The 19,875-nt window shown below is 46.8% G+C and overlaps 1 protein-coding gene across 4 annotated transcripts in view; it reads left to right on the top strand.

Annotated features, from left to right (window-relative positions):
* Nucleotides 1-19,875, top strand: part of LOC125333203 (synaptotagmin-like protein 1) — a 36,841-nt gene that overhangs the window by 6,108 nt on the left and 10,858 nt on the right. For 2 of the 4 annotated variants that reach the window (XM_048318960.1, XM_048318963.1), the window contains exons 2-8: nucleotides 6,265-6,844; nucleotides 9,086-9,237; nucleotides 13,860-13,971; nucleotides 15,066-15,156; nucleotides 15,332-15,425; nucleotides 16,041-17,162; nucleotides 18,533-18,631. In XM_048318960.1, the coding sequence (XP_048174917.1) occupies nucleotides 6,744-6,844; nucleotides 9,086-9,237; nucleotides 13,860-13,971; nucleotides 15,066-15,156; nucleotides 15,332-15,425; nucleotides 16,041-17,162; nucleotides 18,533-18,631 (1,771 nt within the window). In that variant the 5' untranslated portion in view covers nucleotides 6,265-6,743. Of the gene's footprint in view, nucleotides 1-2,132; nucleotides 2,473-6,264; nucleotides 6,845-9,085; nucleotides 9,238-13,859; nucleotides 13,972-15,065; nucleotides 15,157-15,331; nucleotides 15,426-16,040; nucleotides 17,163-18,532; nucleotides 18,632-19,875 lie in introns of those variants that run through there. The other 2 variants (XM_048318961.1, XM_048318962.1) reach the window with 2 other exon arrangements.

Below are 19,875 nucleotides of genomic sequence, written 5' to 3'. Positions count from 1 at the left end.
GTCTCTCATCTGAAGGCCATTTCTGTGACTTAGCTGCTTAGGAGGTTTTTAGGTAGGAACAGTAGGCTTCCTTCTCTCATTTCTCTGTGACACATCAGACAAAATATCATTGCAGTCAGTGCAGTGGCAGCATTTTTAGTGGAATAGCTTTTCAGAAAGCAATTAAATATATTCTCTGCTCTTGTAGTTCACAGCTGTTCTTAGTCAGCAGAGGAGTAGACAGTTCAGAGCTGCAAGTGTTTATTGCAAATTATGAGAAAATAATGCACCTTGGAAGAGCTCACGTGATGCTGTGGAGCTTCAACAACTAAACAAAAGGCAGGTATTTTATATATTTATTTCATTCCAGTGAGAGGAGAGATGTGAGCACAGAGAGGGGGAAAGAGGGTTGGTGGTGTGAGTGTGGCCACAGGCAGAATAGACCTGGGTAGGGGTGTCTGCTGTTCAGCCATGTGCCTTCCCAGTGGGACAGCCCTTGGCTGCCTTAGGAGCACTGTTCTACTTGCCAGCGATTTCATTCTTTAAGAGCAGTGTTTGTAAGCTTGTGCAGTAGTGTTCCCATCTGTATTTTTGCACCTTGAGGGCTTGTCTGTGTGTAAAAGGGTGCATTTGGATCAGCTGAGCTGCCACAGGTCTAAGTGGGACTCACATCTGGCCCCCTCCTGCTGCAGCTGCCCCATCGCTCACAGCCGCCCAGTGACCGTGGTGACCGTGGCCAGCGCCGGCTGCAGCCAACACTGGGCACAAACACTGGGCACAAACTGGGACCACACCGCTCCCTCTGCAGCTGCAGCACCGGACTCCAGGCAGGGAAACACAGCCCAGCCCCATGGACAAGAGGGTTTATGCTGGTTTTCAGCCCATTCCTCCCAAAGAGAAAGACCATCCTACAGTTCGCTTTTTATTTTTACTCTCCTGGCAGAGGGCATCCATTAAACATCATAGTATTATGACAATGAGCATTATAATGCCTGTCAGTGGTTTGCCTGTAAAGTAATGATGGCAATGCCTCTGCATATTTCACTGACTGCAGAAGAGATCAGATGGGAGGAAGAATGGGGCTGGACTTTCCAGCGTGAGACAGAGAGGGGCACAGGGCTGATCATGGACTCTACACCTTTCTGGTGCTGTTAACTACAGCAGATCCTGGGAACTGCAGTATGACTGTGGGTGCCAGGACCACATCCATCATTCTTAATACAATGCTACTCTTGGTTTTGACCTGCCCTACAAGGGCTGTCTTGACTAATGAGGGTACTGGGAAGTGTCCATACATTGTAAAGCAAAAGGAGGTTATTTCCTTACATTGTGACATGATGTGGACAAAGAGGTAAGGACAGCAGCCTTTTCAGCTAGCTGCTATTTTCATCGGGCTATGAATAGTCTTGTGAGATCAGTATTATCTGTTCCAGGTTTTGTTATATTTTGTGTTAGGAGGTTTTCATATCTTTATTACATGGACCTACGTGCAGCTCCAGATCTAAAGGGTGAGGTGGGTCTAGATGGTCCTATGCTTACCTAGGTGATGGAATGGGGTCCTGACTACCAGTTTGTCAGGTTACAGTTCCTAAATTCCTCCTCCCTCTTTACATGCCACTCGGTGTCTAGTCAATGAAATCTGCTTGGCCCATGGTGTATATTGTTAATCTGTGCACATCCCAGTGCTGAGGAAGATGTGCAGCATTTTGAAGGAAAGGTGCATGCTGAGAGATCAGAACCAAGACTGGAGTGCCCTGCAGATGGCCTACAGATAATTTGTGTCTGTAGGCAGATGTCAGCAAGAGCACTAAGCTGGTGCTGGGCATCTGAGCAGTGTGTGCTTGAATTAGTTATGCAGAGCATTAACATAGTTCTGTTTTGAGCTGGAGCTCAGTTAAACCTCCCAGAAATAAAATTAAAATGCAGCACAAAGAAGGTGTCAGCCCCTTCAGCATCTGCCTTTCCAAAAGGGGATGTTTCACACCTGCTAGGCCAAGCAAGCTTTTAATTTTCACCTGGTGAAACTATTTGAAAGAGAGTTACTTCAAAAAACCCAAACAGCTTCCGGAACAACAGCCTTCTCCACTACTTTTATTAGTAACCTTCTTGGCTTTTCTGCAGGTGATCAGAGCTCTCCACTCTCTGGGGGCTTGGCAGAGTCATTTGCTGTGCCCTGTGTGAAGGCTGGCATTGCCTGTCTCCCTCCTGGCTGCAGAGCTGCAGCTGGGCACAGCTTACACCAGCTCTCCTGGCACTGCAAAACCAGTCCCCCAGGTGAATATTCTGAAGGCTGCAGCTGTTGGGAAGAGCCTTTTTGCACCTGAACACTGCTAAGCAGTTCTGTAGTAATCTAGATCCAGGGCTGAGAAGGGTGTGAGGAATGAGCAAAGCTCCCTGAGTAACACCTGGAATGAGCAAACAACAAACTCCCTTTGTCTGGAAAGAGAAGCCATGGCTGTGACACAGGTCTGCAAAATGCACAATATGGAGCAGGTGAGTGCAGAGTGATCCTTACTGGGTTTTCTAATAAAATACTTGAGGATATCAAATGAAACAAGCAAGTGGCAGGTGAAAACAGATCAAGGGCAGGTACTCTTGTGTTTAAAGTGTAGTGAAGCTGTGGGACTGTGAGGCTTTTGAGGATATTGCAAATGCTTAAAATTAATGTGAGTTCAGAAGGTAATTGGAAAAGCTGAAATGCAGGGACAGTGCCCCTGTTTTCAGGGCATCCCTGCCTGGTACCTTGCAGGAAGCCAGGGCGCAGGACAGCTCTGGCCATGTCCTGTTAGCCCTTGTTGAAAATAAACCGGTGCCTTACAGGGACCTTCAGTCCAGCTGTGTATGGCCTTCCCTGTATTTTTACATTGGACACTGACAGTCTGTTGGGGGATGAGATGCACACATGCCGGGGCTCTGTGTTTGACAAGCTGCACAGCAGTGTAATACACCATCACAGATCTTTTCTGGAGACTGAAGCATTGGCTTCTTCTTGGGGAGGTGGCCACAAGAAATCAAAAGCTATCACAGCAGGAGATGCAGCCAGTTTTGCCACATGATGGGTTCTGCTGCTGATAGTCTCCACACCCGTTCCACACCCAGCTTTTGTCAACGTGGCTGGGCATGTGAGTTGATCTTTGTGATGTTCTCTTCCCCAGAGAGCAGTTAGAGGAGAGAAGGTCCTTTGGACATCCAGCATACTCCTCTGTTCAGATTTATGGTCTTTCCTGTAGGCATGATAATCCATTTTACCCATCTGCTGTGTTGTGACAGTGGCAGGACCCAGCAGGGCTCCCCCTGCTTTGGGGTGTTGTGGTGGTGCAGAATCTGAGGGCAGCCCAGGTTTGTTCTGCATGGTGGGACATGCCTTGGGCAGAAGCTGACTCTGCAGACACAATTCACTTTTTTATGACTCTCCATTTTGCTCCTGTCACCAGAGAGCAGTCCTGAGCTAGGAGGGGTCTCCCACTGGTCGGAGGGAAGGAGAGTGCAACTTTCTTTGTGCTTGTCACAGTTTGTCCAAAACCAGTTTACAACACCAGTAAGCTAAATAAAGTGCATGCCTGAAGAGGTCCCAGTCTGGGATAAAATCTGCCCCAGCACTGTGCAATGACTCCCACCATTGCCCTACAAAGCTGCATGGCTTTTGTGTTTCCCTTCCCAGCTGTTTGCAGAGGTGGCAAGGCCAGGGCTGGGCACTTCATATCTGTGTAAGACCCATGGGGCCCTGGCTTTCCTATGGATCTGCTGATTTAGGTGTTTGTACCACATCACCCCTGTGGTGTCCAAACTGTCCATTAGCAAAGCTTTGAGAGGGGAGAGGATTATGTGTAATCTAACAGAGCAAATCCAAGCTGTGTGGTACTGCTGCAGGAGTGTGGATTAAGCAATCAGGGGAATGGGTGATGGCTCGGCACAGAGCACTGTCCCTGCCTCATAACATTCTGTACCTGTCAGGTCATTCTTATCCTTAATCTCTTGTGCTTGCAGACCCATGTAAACGATTAGCACTCTCCCTTAATGCTCTGCACCTGAGTGGTTCATGGTAGGGTTCTCCTTTCGAGCCTCTGCACTGCCCAAGACACACATGGGGTGCCCATCAGAGGCTGCCCAGGCTCAGCTGCAGCAGGGACAGCCCCATGGCCATAGAGATGCAGATGGAGATCATTTCCCAGCCTTGTTTATTCCTGCAGGTCTGGGTCAACAGCTTTGCAGCACCTGACACTTCCAGCAAAACCTCCACCTCCGGTGGAGCGGTCTTCTGGACCAGCTCACTTTCCCACAGCAGGTGCATCAAGTGGTTTGATTTTTAACTATATAAAACAAAATAAGGACTTGGCTGCTTGGTTTCTGTTAACCTTTTCCTTCTAATGTGGCTATTCCAGTAAGATAAAACATTTTCATGTGAAAGAAAAAAAAAAGTCTCTTTACAAGTAGCCTTTTTCCCAAGAAGTAGCCTTTATTTTGAATTGACTGCCATACTGATGAATAAATATGAGTCTTCACTGAAAATATTTTCTGAAGTAGTTTCAGCCCACATGTCATGGGGTTTGTTAAAAATAAATAAAAGTTCTTGAGAAGCAAATACTGTGATATGTCCCTAGATGCCTTTTCAAAAATAGAATCTGTCCCAGAAAATTCTGTGAATGTCTTTGTAGAAGTAGGATTGGCCTGAGAACCAGAGAGAATAGATGGAAACTAAGCATGGAAGAGCCACGCCAAGCTGGATGAAATGTAGTTTTAAACAGTAGAGATTCACTAGGACTTTTTATTATTGTTTTTGTTTAAACTATTTAGAATGATATTGATAGTTTCTCAGATGATAAAGGCTATAATTGTAGTGTGACAAGCACAGCCCTTCTTGCCTAAAAGAAATAGGAAATGTTGTTTCCTTTCCTCCAACAATTTTTTACAAAAAAATAAGAGCTTTTATGATAATGCCATTCCTTTTATGAGCTTTTTCATGCAATGTTCTGTGGTATTTCTTTGTAAATATTACAGCCAAATGCCTGTTCTTTCTTTTAATGTGTTGTTACACCCTTACAAAAAAGGCAAACATTTGTGAATACGTATCATCCATAAAATAAGGTAAATCTGTGAAATTATGTCAGATGAGCAAACTTCACCTGAAGCTCTCGTTCTCAGCTTTGCATGGGTCAGTTGATGGAAGAGATGCACCATGTAGAGGCAAAGAAGTGACAAAAATGATGAAAATACCAGCTTTGCGGAATCTGAAGGAGCTGTGGTTGGCTAACATGGAGGCTGAGGTGTCAAGCCCAGTGAGGATGGCTGCAAAGGGATCATTCCTGTGCTAGCTAGGACGGGCTGACACCTATCAGGGAGGTCTGGGGTAGGCAATAGGAAGAGGTTTCTTGCTGACAGCAAAGCACTGAAATAGATGGCCTGAAAGGGCTGAGGTTGGTATCCTCAAAGGGGCAGATTAGAGAGTAAGGGTGATACAGGCTTTGGGGTTAGGGAATGGGCCTGATGACCTTCAGATCATGTCTGCCATGAAAATGGTAATGATCTGACTCCTAAGGCTGTGGCTTTGGAAGAAATAGCAAAGTGTCATGAAAACCACAATCACTTGAAAGGTTTGGAAACACTGGAAAAATTGAGTGAGCTAGAAACCGCCTACATGGGCAGGAGCAGAACTTTTGCTCCCTTGAAGGTGTGCCTTACTGCCCTCAAGTTGGCCAGGAGAGAGGAAAAGGAATAAAGTGGCAAGGCAACGCTTGATTTACCTTTCCTCCACGCCCTGCAGCCTCTGGCCATTTTCGCAGTCTTTTGAGACACAAAGTGATCTGCACCAGTAGTGTTTGAATAGCAAATACCAGTGCAGCATAAAGCAAAGGGCACACATATTAGAAGATGAGCAGCCCCTGGTATTTCATAGCATGACATGCAGCAGAAATGCTTGCAGGTTGCTGTTCTGTCATTTTCTGATTGCTTTACAAAGGTTGGCTGGCTATCCTTGGTCTCATTTAGGGCAGAAAGAAGTGAGGATAAGAATGGAGGTAAAAAGCAAGTAAGCAATTTGGTAATTTATATGCATATTTTGCTTGTAGCATGCTGAGTCAACTGTTTACCTGTTAGTAGGAAAGGGCTAAAATAAAACATTGTCTTGGTTAGGTTAATACCATGTGAGGAGCTCTAGGACAGGGAGGAAAGTAGGGCAGCTTGTTTTGGAACTTGTGCTGGAGAACAAATAAAAACCCCCAGTGTACACACTCGGTTACCATATGTCACACGTATCATAAAAGGCATCTCGGTGCTATTTCTTTGCAGGGATGCTTGAACTCCACAGAGCAGAACTCCCTGTTGAGGAGAGCGCATGCCAGAGGTGCTGCGGGTGCCGGTGGTGAGATGAGCTTTCGTGCCTCTTGAGGCAGCTCCGGCGGGCGGCGGGAGCTCGCTCCTTGCCGTGCTTCCCTCGGTGATTGACGTTGGCATCCAGATCGCTGCAACTGTGCCTGAAGAAAAGCAAAGCAAAGGAGCCTAATTTTGCTGAGAGAATTTTCCTGGCAGGGCGAGGCATGCAGTGCAGAGAGACGTGCCAGCCAAGAGCCTGGAAGCGCAAGTGCAGGTGCTAAGGCGAGTTCCACCCAAGCCATGCTGTGGTGAATCCTTTCTCCTCAGCCACATCCTGCTCAGCACCAGGGCAGCTGCGAGGGGCTGCCCATGGCACTGCGGCAGCCTGGGCTGGATTAGTGCCTGCTCTGTCTTTGCTCCAGCCATCCGAAGAACTGAAGAAGATTGTAGGGAAGATGTTGGACTTGAGCTTCCTGACTGAAGAGGAGTATATAAAGCTGATGAAGGTTCTGCAGAGAGATGCAGAGCTGAAGAAGAAGGATGGGGATCGCATCAGGTGAGAGAGCGTGCGATAGCAGCAGGATGTGAGCCTCCCTTGGGGAGACTTTTTCACTTCTCTGAGAGTGGAGCACGTGTGTGTCTGTGTGTGCGTGAACAAGGAGAGGTGCAGGTTGCAGCAGTGCTGTCCCTTTTGCTCAGATCCCGATAGATCTTTTCATTGTACCACTGCTTTCTCAGCCATCCTTCTGTCGCTGCTGTTGTTCCCTCTTTGCAGGAGTGGACTCTCCTTTTGAGTTAATCATCAGCCCTCAGAGATGCCAAGGGCAATCTCCCCTTTCCTGTTCTGGGGAGGAAAATGCTGATTTCTTGGTGGCAGAGGTCTGAGCAGGGGAGTAGCCGCTATCTTGTTTTACTCACTTGGTAGCACAGAAAGGCCACAGTGTGTTTTAAAATGAGGTTTTACATCCCCTTCTCTGCTTTATGTCCCCCCATTGCTCTTTGAGGTGGATGTGTGTGCACCATCTATCATGCAGAGAGGGGTGATTAGAGGCTCCATGATCTGCCAGAGGTTTGCAGGGAGCCATTCCAGAGCCAGGGATTCTTGCTCAGTTCAGCTCCTTTGCCAGTGGCCATCCTGGAGCTCAGGTCTGGTTGATCAGGATTGCTTGTTGCTGCTGTCACTTTTTAAATGCCAGCCATTAGACCATCTGGGCTGACAGTATGCACCAGGCTCAGGGATCTGGCAACGAATTCTCTACAGCAAGAAATTAGTAGCTCAGTGAGTGTGGGTGGCAGTGTGCCAGTTTACCCCAACTAAGGATGTGAGTCTTCGACTTGCTGTTGAGCCAAAAAAAGAGTAAGCCCTGTATAGGAAGGATGCTCAAAGCTTGAAAGGGGAGCAGGAAGCTTTGCTGCAGGTTCCTGGGAACCTGTGTGTCCTGGCCTCTGCTTGGAGGTGAGAGCTGGGGAAACAACTGGAAGCCAGAAGCTTGGACTTGGGGTGTATGTGTCTGCATGCTCTCACCTCTCCTCTGAATTGAAACAATTTCAAAAAGGTTTGTTTTTTAATTATTTTGGGCTTTGTTTGTTTGTTTCTGAAATGGAATAAATTTTTCCTCTGAAGTGGAGGTTTGGTAAAAAGAGTGTTTGGATTATTTTGGTTTTGTTTCACTTCTCTTTGGAAGCTGTTGCACAGGAGGCTTTGATTTGGGAGTGAATTAGGTCCTGCCCAGAGCCCCTTGTTGTCAGTTTGGCTACCTGCAGTAAGACATGTTTGGTTCCAACACAACCTGTCTGCTGGGAAAAATGAAGTCAATGGCATTTCTTTGATCTGGTGTCAACAAGATTAAAATATCTATTTCCTCTGGCCCAGCTCCTTGAGACCCTCATGGAGGCAGGAGCAGCCCTGGCCTAGATGGGAGCTCCTGTTGAGCCCCCAGCACAGCCTGCAGAGGCTTGAGCCCAGTTATCCCATACCTGCTCCCTCCTGGCCTTTAGGCAGCCATGTGTGACCCCTCAAGGCTCCAGGGTCATCTGGGGGTTTGCCCCCTCTTCCTGCTGAGAACCGGGCTGAGGTGGGAGCTTCCTCTGGCCTCCCAGGTTCCACAGGGATCCTGAACTGTGGTGAGCTGTGGGAGGCAGTGCCAGCTGAAAGGCAGCTAATTCAGCAAGCCATGGTGAGGAGGGTTAGAGTATGGGCTGGCAAACAGAGCACTGACAGGCTTAGATGCCTAAAACCAGCCCGGGGTGTGCCTGAGTGAGTTACAGTGGGAGAAGCCATGCTCAGGAAGGAGAGCTAACCATGAGTGCCAAAATGGGCATGGCAGGAGGAGCAGGGAGAGGAGCAGTGTCCAAGGAGATTGCTGCAGGGACAGGTTGCTTCTCTAAATATCATTATTTATTTCTGTAGTTTGCAGCAAATTTGATTCAAAAGGTTTTGCTGCTCATAAAGAGATTAATAGACAAATAAAATGGAGAAGTGCAAGACAGCCCCACCCCTTCCTTAATCCTCAGGGCAGCCAAGCAAGTGGACACATCTCCTTGCCAGGTGACTGATTTGGATTTGTGAAATTTGGAAGAGGTGAAAGCTTGTGTTTACAAGGTGCTGTTGCCATTTCAGATAAAGAATAAATCAGCTGCTGTTTTAATGCTGGTTTGGCTCTTGTGATTGCAGAGAGTAATCTCTGGATCCTTCGTAGTCAGAGAGGTGAACCCATGGACATGTTGCAAAGGTAGCTCAGGGGAAGTCAAAAGTTTGGAGATCTTTTTGGTGTGTAATGCTCTTACTGACTTTCAGGAGGATACAAGGCTCCATCAAGGATGAAAAGAAGAAGAAGTTTGTGACAGGTGAATGGTTTTCGGAAGTGAAGGCAAAACGGTTTCAGCAAGACTTGGAGGGGCCGGATCTACTTCGGGCATCAATTAGAAGGAAAAAGGGCAAACTAGAAAGTAAGTATGTTAGCGTGCATCTTAAGAAAACAAATTGAGTGACCACAAAAAATTGGTCCAGGATGGGAGCCTCCTTGTACTGGGAGTCTGTTGAGAAGCAGTCCCTGTGTTGTAATAAGGGGATTCTCAGCTATGTTTTCAGTACTAGAAAAACAGCCCTTGTTATCAAAATCAGGGCACAAAGAAAAAATTACACTGTGGCAGAGGACCAAAGCAAAAGCCATCTGCGGCCAATGCCTTTTCCCCACTTCAGCTTCTTTTTCCCAAAATTTCTGTTTGCTAGAGGTCACTGGTATCATTTCTTACCACAGAAATAAAAGGAGAAGGGGATGATGTAGGACAGTTTCTGGCATCAAACTGACATGTGTGGGTTAAACACATCCCCCTGCCCCAATTCCTGAAGTGGTCTGACAAGAGCTGCTCTCACAGGTCTCTGGGGTGGTGGGGTCAGTCACATCTCTGCAAAGGGAGATGGTGCCTCTCTCCTCCTGGCAAGTATTTGCCCACTTGAGAGGGTCCATGCCTAGCTTTTTACATGGAAATAATTCCAAGGCAAAATGTGGTTTTCAAAGTAAAAAGGGCTTTGTGGGCAAGACTGAATGGTACCCAGGCTGTGTGCCACAGCCAGGCTGTATCTGGGACCACGTGCTAATTAGAAGCAGATGTGTTGCATGTTGTTTGACGTGCAGATAAACTGTCATGGTGCTGTGTAAAACAGATCAAAGCAGATTTGTCAGCTCAGGGCAAGAGATCAGCCCTGTGTGAAACAAGCAGGACTGTGCTGAGAGTCAAAATGTAACCAGCCTGGAGCTGGAACTTTGTGCTGAACATCTGTGCAAAGCAGAACTGGGGATGATTCACATCCAGTCCTCACCATGAGGACAGGCCAGCCACCCCCACAACTCAGTGTCACACAACCTCCTGATTTGTCAGGGTGGGCAGTCACAGACCCTCAGCCATGGCTGGGGAGCTGCTGGCTGCTGCTGCCCTTAGGAAGCCTTGGCCCTGCCAGGCAGCTCTGAGCAAAGTCTGCTGCTGTCTGTAACACAAGGGCCCCATACCCGGGCTCTGCTCTTCTGCAGTGAAGGCTACTGCCCCTGACAAAGGGGCATCTGTCCAGCACTCAGATGTCATCTCCAGCAGTTCAGTTCAGCCATCTTTCCTGGGCCCAGTTTCCCATTCCTGCTGGGGGGGAGCAGCAGTACAGATCACTCCTTTGTTTGGTGGGCCTCCTTGGCCCGGATGTCTGTAGCAGGAATTGCCTGGGTTTAGGGTAGCCCTCCTTGCTCCATGTTACTTAGATACATTCTGAAAGCTAAATGCTGACTAGAGACTTCACTGAGAGCCTCATTTTCTTTTTGCTCTTTACCTACCCCTGGCAGCTCTCATAACTTAGCATAGATTCATTGGAGCCTCTCATGCAGAACTGGCCCATCATATTTCATATGAAGTTGCTTTTATCCTTGGTATTATGAATTCATGATGTCATTAAATTTACTATTTTATCATACCTCCAGAATGCTAAAACATATAAAACCTTTTCCATCTTGGCAGAGGTGCCTGGCTTTTCTGCAGAGCGTGTTCTTCTTTTTGAGAATGTGCATTTGTGCTTGCACCCTCTTGGTATGAAGGGGCAGAGCTTCAGCAGCTTCTCTGCCAGGGCCCAGGTCAGGCAAATACTCTGTCACCTGCAACCCAGCTACCAGCCTGCAGTGAATAGAATTGTCTGCCCTTTGCCTTGCACCCTTAGCTCTCTGCCCACTTCAGGAAAGCAGAATTTGAAGTACTGTTGGTTTTAGATTTAACTTTTTGGGCTAATGTGCACATATGAGATGAAGTCTCAGGTCATCACATAAAATAATCTCCTTAGCAGCATTATGCAAGATAGTCTTTGCATGTGCCTTACTTGACTAATGCTGTTTTAAGAAGGAAGGAGCAAATGTTATTGTATTACTGTAATAGTTATGTTTAGATTTAGCCTTTCTTCCTTTTCCAACTTTTTTTCTTCCCTTTTCCCCTCTATTTCTATTCTCAGACTTACTTTGATAAAGCACAGGTATAACATGTGACTTTGTTCCTTCCTCTTTCTGCCATTTTACATCACTGTGCATCAAGATTCTGCAGCTAATATATTCACCTTAGATGAGATAAGGGCCTTTGCTTGCCATATTGACACCTTTCTTCCTTCCCCTGGAAAGATCAGTCACTCACCTCTGTTGGCTTTCAATGTGATGAAAGTTCATTTAGTCAAATCTGTGTTCATAACTCCTGATTTAAGTCTTTATAGACTTGAGTCTGTGTTAGGGAGTTAAATGAGAAAATTCCTGCATGGAAAAGCCCCACAGAGATAATTGCTGGCATTCCCTTTGCAAGGTGAGCAGGCTGAGGAGGGGTGAAAATTTGTGCTTGCAAAGGAAAATTCCCAGTGATCTTTTCTGGAGGAGGGTTTTAGCCTTCAGAAGGGAGGGTGGTGGGGATCCCTAAGGGTTTTCACAGTTGGTATTGATTATAGTAGAAAACACTAGTCATGGGCAGTAATTCTAATCTATAAAACAGATAGATACCCTATGTTTAAACTACAGCCTGCAGAGCAGCACAGATGGATGAATTTGATGGTAACTTCTCCTTGTGCTTATGTGCAATAACTTGAGGGATAAAAACCACCTGTGAGAGAGACCATTTTATCCACCTGCTGTGGCAAGTGAGCCCTGATGCACAGTTAGTTGTGCTTTCCCCAGACATGGAGAACCTTTATTTTAGAGTGGTAGGAAACGAGTAAAAGTGTTAAGCAGGAGTGCCTGTCAGTTTTGTACACACATATAAAAATATATGTATGAACAAGTTAAACTGGTCAGGCCACTCCTAATTTCTGTTGGAATTTGCTTCTTATGTTGTCTCATCCTAAAGTTAGCAAAGGCATATTGCTTGTTTTGATGGATTATAACGTACTAACATAGCTTATTTGTTTGTGGTGTTAGGAGCCAGGTGAAGCTGTGTCAGTGGCTGAGCCATTTTGCAGGGCAGGGATTTGGATGGGTGGAAGGCTTCCTGCTGCCTCTGCCAGCCAGGAGGGAAGAGCTCTGTCTGAGGGGGAAGTGTCAGTGAAGAGCAAGTATGACACAGTGCCTTTGCAAGTGGGGTGAGAAATGAATGCAGTCTTTGGTTGTCAAGGTCTTTTCAACCATGACAGGCAAAGGGAAAGTGTGGGAGCTCTGTGTTTGGTTCCTTTACTTCCAGCACAGCTACCTGCTGGCACCTCCCTCCCCCAGGTGTGAGACAGAAGAGCAGGATGTGGCTCACTGTGTCAATAAATCTCCTCAGTGTGCCTTCCTGTGCCCGCACGTGCCATGGCCTGCACGTGCCACCAACCATGCCTCGGCTTCGCTCTCCTAAAACAGCGTTCAGTGATGCTTTGTGTGCATCAGCGTTCGCATGGGCAGAACAGTCCCTCTCTCAGAAACAAGCTCTCTAAATAAAACTGGCTCGTTCCTACACAACCAGACTCTTGTTTTTCAGCAGGAGCGGCTCCCTGACTTCCTGCTGCTGTGGAAACCACGGGGCCACCCGGCTGCCACCTCCTGTGTGTGCCAGACATGCAGTCCTAATGCAGACAGCTCTGAGCAGCAGCTGCTGTTGTGTCCCTGCACCTCAGGGCCAGGCGCTGGGCAGACAGGAAGATTGGGAATGCAGCATTTTTCTCCATAGGAATGCACAGGCAAGGGGGAATGAACCTTTGGATACTCCTGTGACTTGCAGGCTGACTGTGCTGGTGCTGGATGGCACCACACTGCCTGTGTGGAGTCTTGTCTGACCATAGGACTGGCCTGCTCTTGGGCCTCATGTGGTTTTCCAGCCAGATAACAAGAGAGGCTATGCTATTTAATATTACTTCTGAATCCTCTGAACTACTTTTTCTATTGTAGTGTTTAATGAAATATATCCTACAATGGTGTGACAGTTCTTGTAACAGGTAGATTTTCTCTTTAAAATAGACCTAGCTACATGTGAATAAATACATGCAGATCTTTTTGACCAGACTAGGCTTAGTTTTTATTCACTGCTTGAGAGTTTAATCTTTTTGGTTTTGCTGTAGCAAGAAAACCCATTTGCTAACAAAATATCTAATGCAATTTTGTACCCTGGCAGTCTGCTGTAAAGGGTACCGTCCTCTATTGTTTTTCCTTTGGGGTCTTTGGGAGCTTAGAAGATATAGCTGAGCCTTGTGCCAGTAAAAATAACAGGGATCTCCTCATTAATTGTATTGGCCTCCTCCTTTGTTTGCCAAGATCGGATGACTTGAGTCAAAACAGGAAATGGCTAAATTTAAATCCTGGAACGGATTAACTTTATTGACAGTTGTGGCAGCATCCTGTGGAGGTTTCCAGTGATGTGACAGCTCCTGGCATGAGTTGGGCGTTGGGCAGCTTTGACCTCTTGGACCTGTGGGGTGTGGAAGTGCCTTGGGGCCTCCCCATCCTTGGGGAGAGCAGGCAGAACCCCTGACAGCCCTCTCCTCTTAAACCCCCAGGGATTGTGCCACTCATTTTCACTGGGCAAAACTTCTTCTTTCCCCAAACAAAACACACCAAGCATTACAAGTTTAATGAAATGTCATTTCTCAGTTGTCTGTTGCATTACAGATGAGGCCAACAAGCACATCCAGATGGGTCTGGAAAGCAAAGCTGTCCCGAGTCCTGCCTTTCCTGAGGATGTTGCTGATACAGGAGAGGGAAGGTAACACTGCTGCGTGTGCAGTGCTCTGGCTCCTGCTTCATTTCTAATGAAGATTGAATGCAACCCGTTAAACTCTGCTCTTTAACTGAGTTTCCAAGACTGTATAAGTAATAAGTTCTATAGGATATTTTTTAAGTCCTTCTTCCAGGAATTGTCAGAATATCAATCCACCCCTAATAATCAAGTGCTAATGTGCTTATCCCACAAAGGTCTTTTCCTGCATGATTTGATAAGGGATCAGTGAAATGGAAGTTGTCTCTAATGTCAGGATATGCTGGTTAGTTTTTCGAAGTAATTATGGTTTTATTTGTTTAATTTTTGCTATGGAGCAACACTAACAAAATGAACTGTTTGAGGAAACTGCTCATTTCCTGCTGGTGCCAACCTCTGTGTCCGGTCCTCAGCACTCTCCATCAAGGCTTGGTAGGATTTCACATTGTGCTGACTGAGCAGAAACATCTACTAAAAGCACTCCAATGAGCAAGTCAGTGATCTCGCTCAATATCCGTGGGCTATGGAGAAGCAATTAAAATTCACATATTCATGTATTGTTCCCATCTCATTTGCCTTTTTTGTCAGTAGAATGAGGAATCATTCTCACAGGTGGCAGTTGCTCCAGTTAAATATTAAATATGGGCCTTGACAACACTGGGAAACCTCTTGCAGCTGATTAGTGGGTGTTGTTTAATGAAGGATCCAGAGGCAACAAGCCTAAGGTGCTCCTGCTTTGCTGGCACAACATTCAGGAGTTTTTTTTTTTTTTTGGGGGGGGGGGGGGGGGGGGCGGGGAGGGTGTTGGTTAAATCCTGAAAAGCTTGCTTTGTTTTTCTCATTCAGTCTAAAGCCAGGTGTGGCCTGTTCCTTCCTGGGCCCTAGCATAGAAATGCCTCTCCCTTCTGCATGGCCCTTGGGCTCTTCTGGCACTTCCCAGAAGGGGAAAACCTGAAAATATCTAGTAGTTGACACACATTGTTTTTATTGAGCAAGTTCTGTGTCTGAGCAGAACCGAGGTCATGTTGAAGACTGCCTGAGCACCCAAATAGGCACATCATTGCCACAGACCTCCTTGTTCAGGCATTTCTCCTCTCTCACAGATCCAGTAGACCTACTCTTGAAACCACAGAAAAGAAAATTTTGCCAAAACCAAAGCCAAGACTTCCTGTCCAGTTGTCTGCATCATACAAGGTAGTACAGGCACAGCCTCTGCACTTTGTTTTGTTATTTCTTGGAGCTTCACACAGTCTATACCTACTGACAGGGGCTGCACAGGCTGCCTGCCCTGGTGTGTCTGCTCAAATAAAATACATTTTTTCAAGTCTTGCCAGTATATATACACTGATAAGATTTGTTTTCTGTTCAGGGATCCAGCATACATGATGTCTCTTCCTCAGAGAGTGACACTGGAGTAAGTCCATTTGTGACTGCAACAAACAGCTTTCATTTGTCTAAGAAAGGTAAGTTTTTTGTTCAGTGAGCTATTGGTGTTTTTGTTATTCAACATCAAACACCAAGAGACAAGATGCTTTTCAGTGTCTGTACAAATAAATAACAAGGAGTACCTTGGCATGTAACAATGGGCTGCCAACATTTGTATGAATTACAGCCAGGGCAGCAGGGAACAAGGCAAAAAGCAGTCTGATGACTGAAACTTCTCTGGGCTCTCAGTACATTTTAAACTGAATGCTTGACTCTCAACTCTTTAATCCAGAAGAGAACTTGCCCTCTCTTTCCAGCACTGAATGTATAGTGTAGTTTTGGAACATAGCAAATAGCCAGTAGGGAAGCTGTCAAATTGAAAGGGAACCTGCAAACAAATCCACAACTTGCAGCAACAGTTTACAGCTCAGTGGATTTTTTCTGTGCCCTGTTGCAGGGAGAAGAACTGGGATTTTCATGGCTTTCTCAGATGGAAGGGATTTCTAGAGTCTGAATATGGAAAAGAATTAGGAATATATTGTTGGTTTCTGAAAATTCCCCTGGCTTCTCATTGAGAAATTGCAGCCCAGACCTTCTGGGGAGATTGGATGTGATGCAGTGGGACAGGCTCTGAGCATTTGTTGTTGTTGTAGGTCATGGAGTATCTCCATTGCCCACCAAGCTTTCAGAGGATGCTGTGCCTCAGCCCAGCACTGCAGCTGGAGAAGAAGCTCTTGATGGGGCCACCGGCGCTACAGAGCGGCCAAAAATTCCACCCGAAGAAACTTACGCTCCCAGCAAGATACCAGTTAAGAAGAAACCAAGCAGAACCTTCCCCAGATCCGAGCAGTTTGTGAATCTTGTGGGGCCAGCAGAGAACAGCCTTACAAAGAAAGAGCCGCTGGCAAGCCCCAGACCACTGCCCACAGAGGGGGAAAGCAGCCAGGCTGGGAAGCAGGGCGTGAACTACACGATCTCATCGATGAGCAGCAAAGAGGAGGGTATCGGCCTTGACCGTGAGCACTTCAGGAACTTGAAGAACTTCTGGGAGAAGGGAGCAGACTCGGTGGCAGTGGGGAGCTCGGTGGCGGAGCTGGGCAGGGCGGAGGCAGACGGTCGGCAGTTCAAGCTGTGCCGCTCGCTCTCCGTGCAGTCTGGGCAAGGCCAGGACGCTGTGGAAAAACCTGGCACCTTCACCAAAACAAAGAGTCCCTACAAAAGGACAGTAACGTTGTCTTCTAGCGAGGAAGAGCCAAGCTGTGCCACCCCTGCAAGGAAGGGCTCGGTTTCCCTCACTCCCAGATCCACGTATGCCAAGAGCAAAGGCGGCCTGGTTACAAGAAATGACTCACTGAGTGAAAGCAATGGGAAGCTGCTGATGCCAGAGGAAGAGAAGGTGGGGCAGCACTGCTCCAAGAAATCCAGATTGCCTGTGCGGGCGCCTTCCATCAAACTCGAGTCACCTACCAAGGATGTTTCTGGCAACACGTTGGAGCCAGGGACGCCTGTGGAGGAGCTGGTCATGGCAGAAGAGCACAAGCCCACTGCGAGGTCCCAGGCGAGCAGGGTGCAGATACTGATCGAGCCTGTGCTCACAGATGATGAAGGCGATGATGCAAAAGAGGAAAGATCTGATTTGGGCACTCTTGACAACATGGAAATAAATGGAGAGCTACCTGAGGAAAAAATGTGCGAGTCTTCAGACCAGCTGGCAGCCGGTGAACCATCTGGAGAGAGAGAGGCTGTTCAGGGAACAGACTCAGCTGTTTACTCAGGTACTGAGGGCTGTGACCTCACCCTGTGAAATCCAAACAGAGAGCCATCCCTAAGCTTATTTTCTTCCCTAACCCTTCTGCATTTTGCACATTTTCTTCATCTGTCCCTTTATCCTATATTGCAATTTGTGCAGAGTTAGCTTGTGTGGAATGTATTTTGCAAAGAGCTCTGCAAACAAATCTAGCGTAGCCTAGTGTGAGTGCAGAAGGGGACACTGCCATGCTCTCTTGCTTTCTTCCCCACTCCCAGCCCCTGTGCCTTACTTTCAAGCACCTCACCTTGAGACAGCCCTGCACTACCTACAACACATCACAGGAACTCACTTTATTTCACTCACTGGCAAGATTGAATTTCTTCAAATGTGGGACTGGAGGAATTCTTTGTGGTAATAGAGATAAGTCTAACACAAATAGAAGAAATAAAATGTGAGGTAAAGTGTTTAATAAATACGCTGGCTCTTAGAGAACCTTGATACTGCCACTGGCTGTCAGTGCCTTAAGGACATTTTGAGTCTTTTTGGAATGCACAAGTGAACTTCGATATTAAACTTTAAGCAAAGCGGACTGAAAAAGGAGTCTGATCTTCCTGGGGCCTGATACCATGTTCTCAACCATGGTGGTGTCAATAGTATCACCATTTCAGCAGCCTCTTGCTCCAGGTTTGATGGGCTCTTGTAGTGACTATTACTATGAGAAAATGTTGTTTGCAACTCACTTTACATTTGGGCTCTGATTACCCACAGCTCTGCTCTCTTCCAAGCAAAGACCTACAAAGAGAGAGCATCTTACCTCCTTTTTCCAAATTTTCTGCTCTCTTGTACCTGGGTAAGACCTGTTTGAGAGGATTTTCCACAGACTCATCTGGTTTTTATTTTTTAATTATGTAATTTCTTGGCTTATTTCCTAGCTCAGATAACATTCCTATGAAAATCCTGAGTTGCACTTCAGGTCAATGCAAATATTTTCTTTATGGTATATTTTGGGTTGTGAAAGACATCTAAGATCATTAAGTGCAACCATTTATACACCAGATCATTCTAATATTTCTCAGGGCTTTTTCCTTTATTAATTCATTCCTTTCAGGATGATATTAGCAGATGGCTGTGTTTCACTGGAAGCTCTTCACAAGAGCTGATCTGTCTTGGGGACTGGGTTAATCCAGTATTTACATTTCCTGACACAGTGTGAAGAGTTTTTCTCAGGGGAGACATCAGACACCCGGATGGTTGGAAAGCAGCCCTGTGCAGTGTAACTGCAGTGTGCTCTAGCAGAGTGACCAAGGGAGGCCCACACCCACATGGGCTTGTTGACACACTGCCCATTCGTGTTTATTTATTTACCATGTTGACTTGGCTTTTCGTGTATTCCAGAGGAAGATGGGGATCATTCTCCTGCTGCTCAGGCACTGGCCCGAGCAAATAGCATTAATCTTGCAAAGAGCATGGTGAACATTTACACAACCACAGAGAGTGAGTAACGTCTTTCTTTCTTCTTTTTGGTTTACATTTGCTGAAGGTAATATATTATGCCAGTTTTTCATCACCATGCTTGTGTGTGTGTACCAGGCTAGGAAAATGACATATTGTTTCATCATCAAATTAGAAAGTTTATAGTGCCTAAAATTGAATTCAGAGCCAGGAAATTGCAGCTAGATTGATGGTTTGTTACTTCAGCAAAAACACAAGGGCTTCAAAGGGTTGGCAAGAAGCTTGTGCTCGTCTTTCCTGTTCCTGCACGAGGGCTGTGGGATGTGTTGGCAGCCTGTGGATTGATCTAAGGTGCCAGACCTGGTACAAGTTGTGCCACAGACTCCTGCTCATGGGGCCTGTCCCCTCACCCAGAGCAGAGCCCGTGGCTGGACTGATGTCCCCAGCTGCCAGCTGGGACATGTTTTATGGTGACAGTCTCTCCCTGAGAAACCTAGAGAAGATAAAGAGAAGGCAACCAAGGAAGCACCAGCCTACCTGAAGAAGCCCAAGAAAGCTGCAGCCATGGAAAGCACCTGAGGGAAGGCAGCAGCAACCTCTGTGCCCAAGAAAGCCAACGACAATCCCCAGAGGGTGAAAGCTGGCAAGCCCAAAAAGACAGCTAAGAGCTTGCTTAAAAAGAAAGTGTTGAGGCCAAGGCTGCCAGGACTGAAATGAGAAGCATGGGAAGGCAATGCCCCAAGGAAAGGTAAAGCCACTTGGAGGCTTTGATTGAGATAATTGAAGTCCAACCCCTGGTTATGGGAGGGAGGACAGTCCCCTTTGGGGCTCTGTCAGGGGCAGCTTGCAGGCAGGTCACACTGCACAGCCCTGTGGCTGTGCCCACCCTGGCTGGCACCTCGTGCCGAGCTCTGCCCCATCCTGTGGTGCCCAACATGTCACAGGGCTCGGTGGCTCGAGGCTCCAGGCCCCACATTGCTGTTCAAGGACATGGTCTCCACACAGACAACCAAGATTTCAGCTTCCCTTAATCTAGGGCCCCAAACTCCATCCTTGGAAACCCTCCTCTACAGAGTTACAGTTCCTTGTTTGCAAATATAGCAAATAGTCTGTGGAGCGGGCTGGCTACACTTATTTATTCAAGCTTGGACACAGAATAGTAAATATCAAATGAGTGGTAAATCAAGAAGCTCTTGGGCATTTTGAGCACCAAAGAATGTGCCATCATGCCTAACATGCTAAACAAGTGTGTATATGAACATGCATGTTCATATACATAGATCTTT

This window comes from Corvus hawaiiensis, chromosome 14 (genome assembly GCF_020740725.1).
Source record: "Corvus hawaiiensis isolate bCorHaw1 chromosome 14, bCorHaw1.pri.cur, whole genome shotgun sequence".
Taxonomy (NCBI): Eukaryota; Metazoa; Chordata; class Aves; order Passeriformes; family Corvidae; genus Corvus; species Corvus hawaiiensis.
This window is presented reverse-complemented; position numbering and strand designations above follow the sequence as displayed.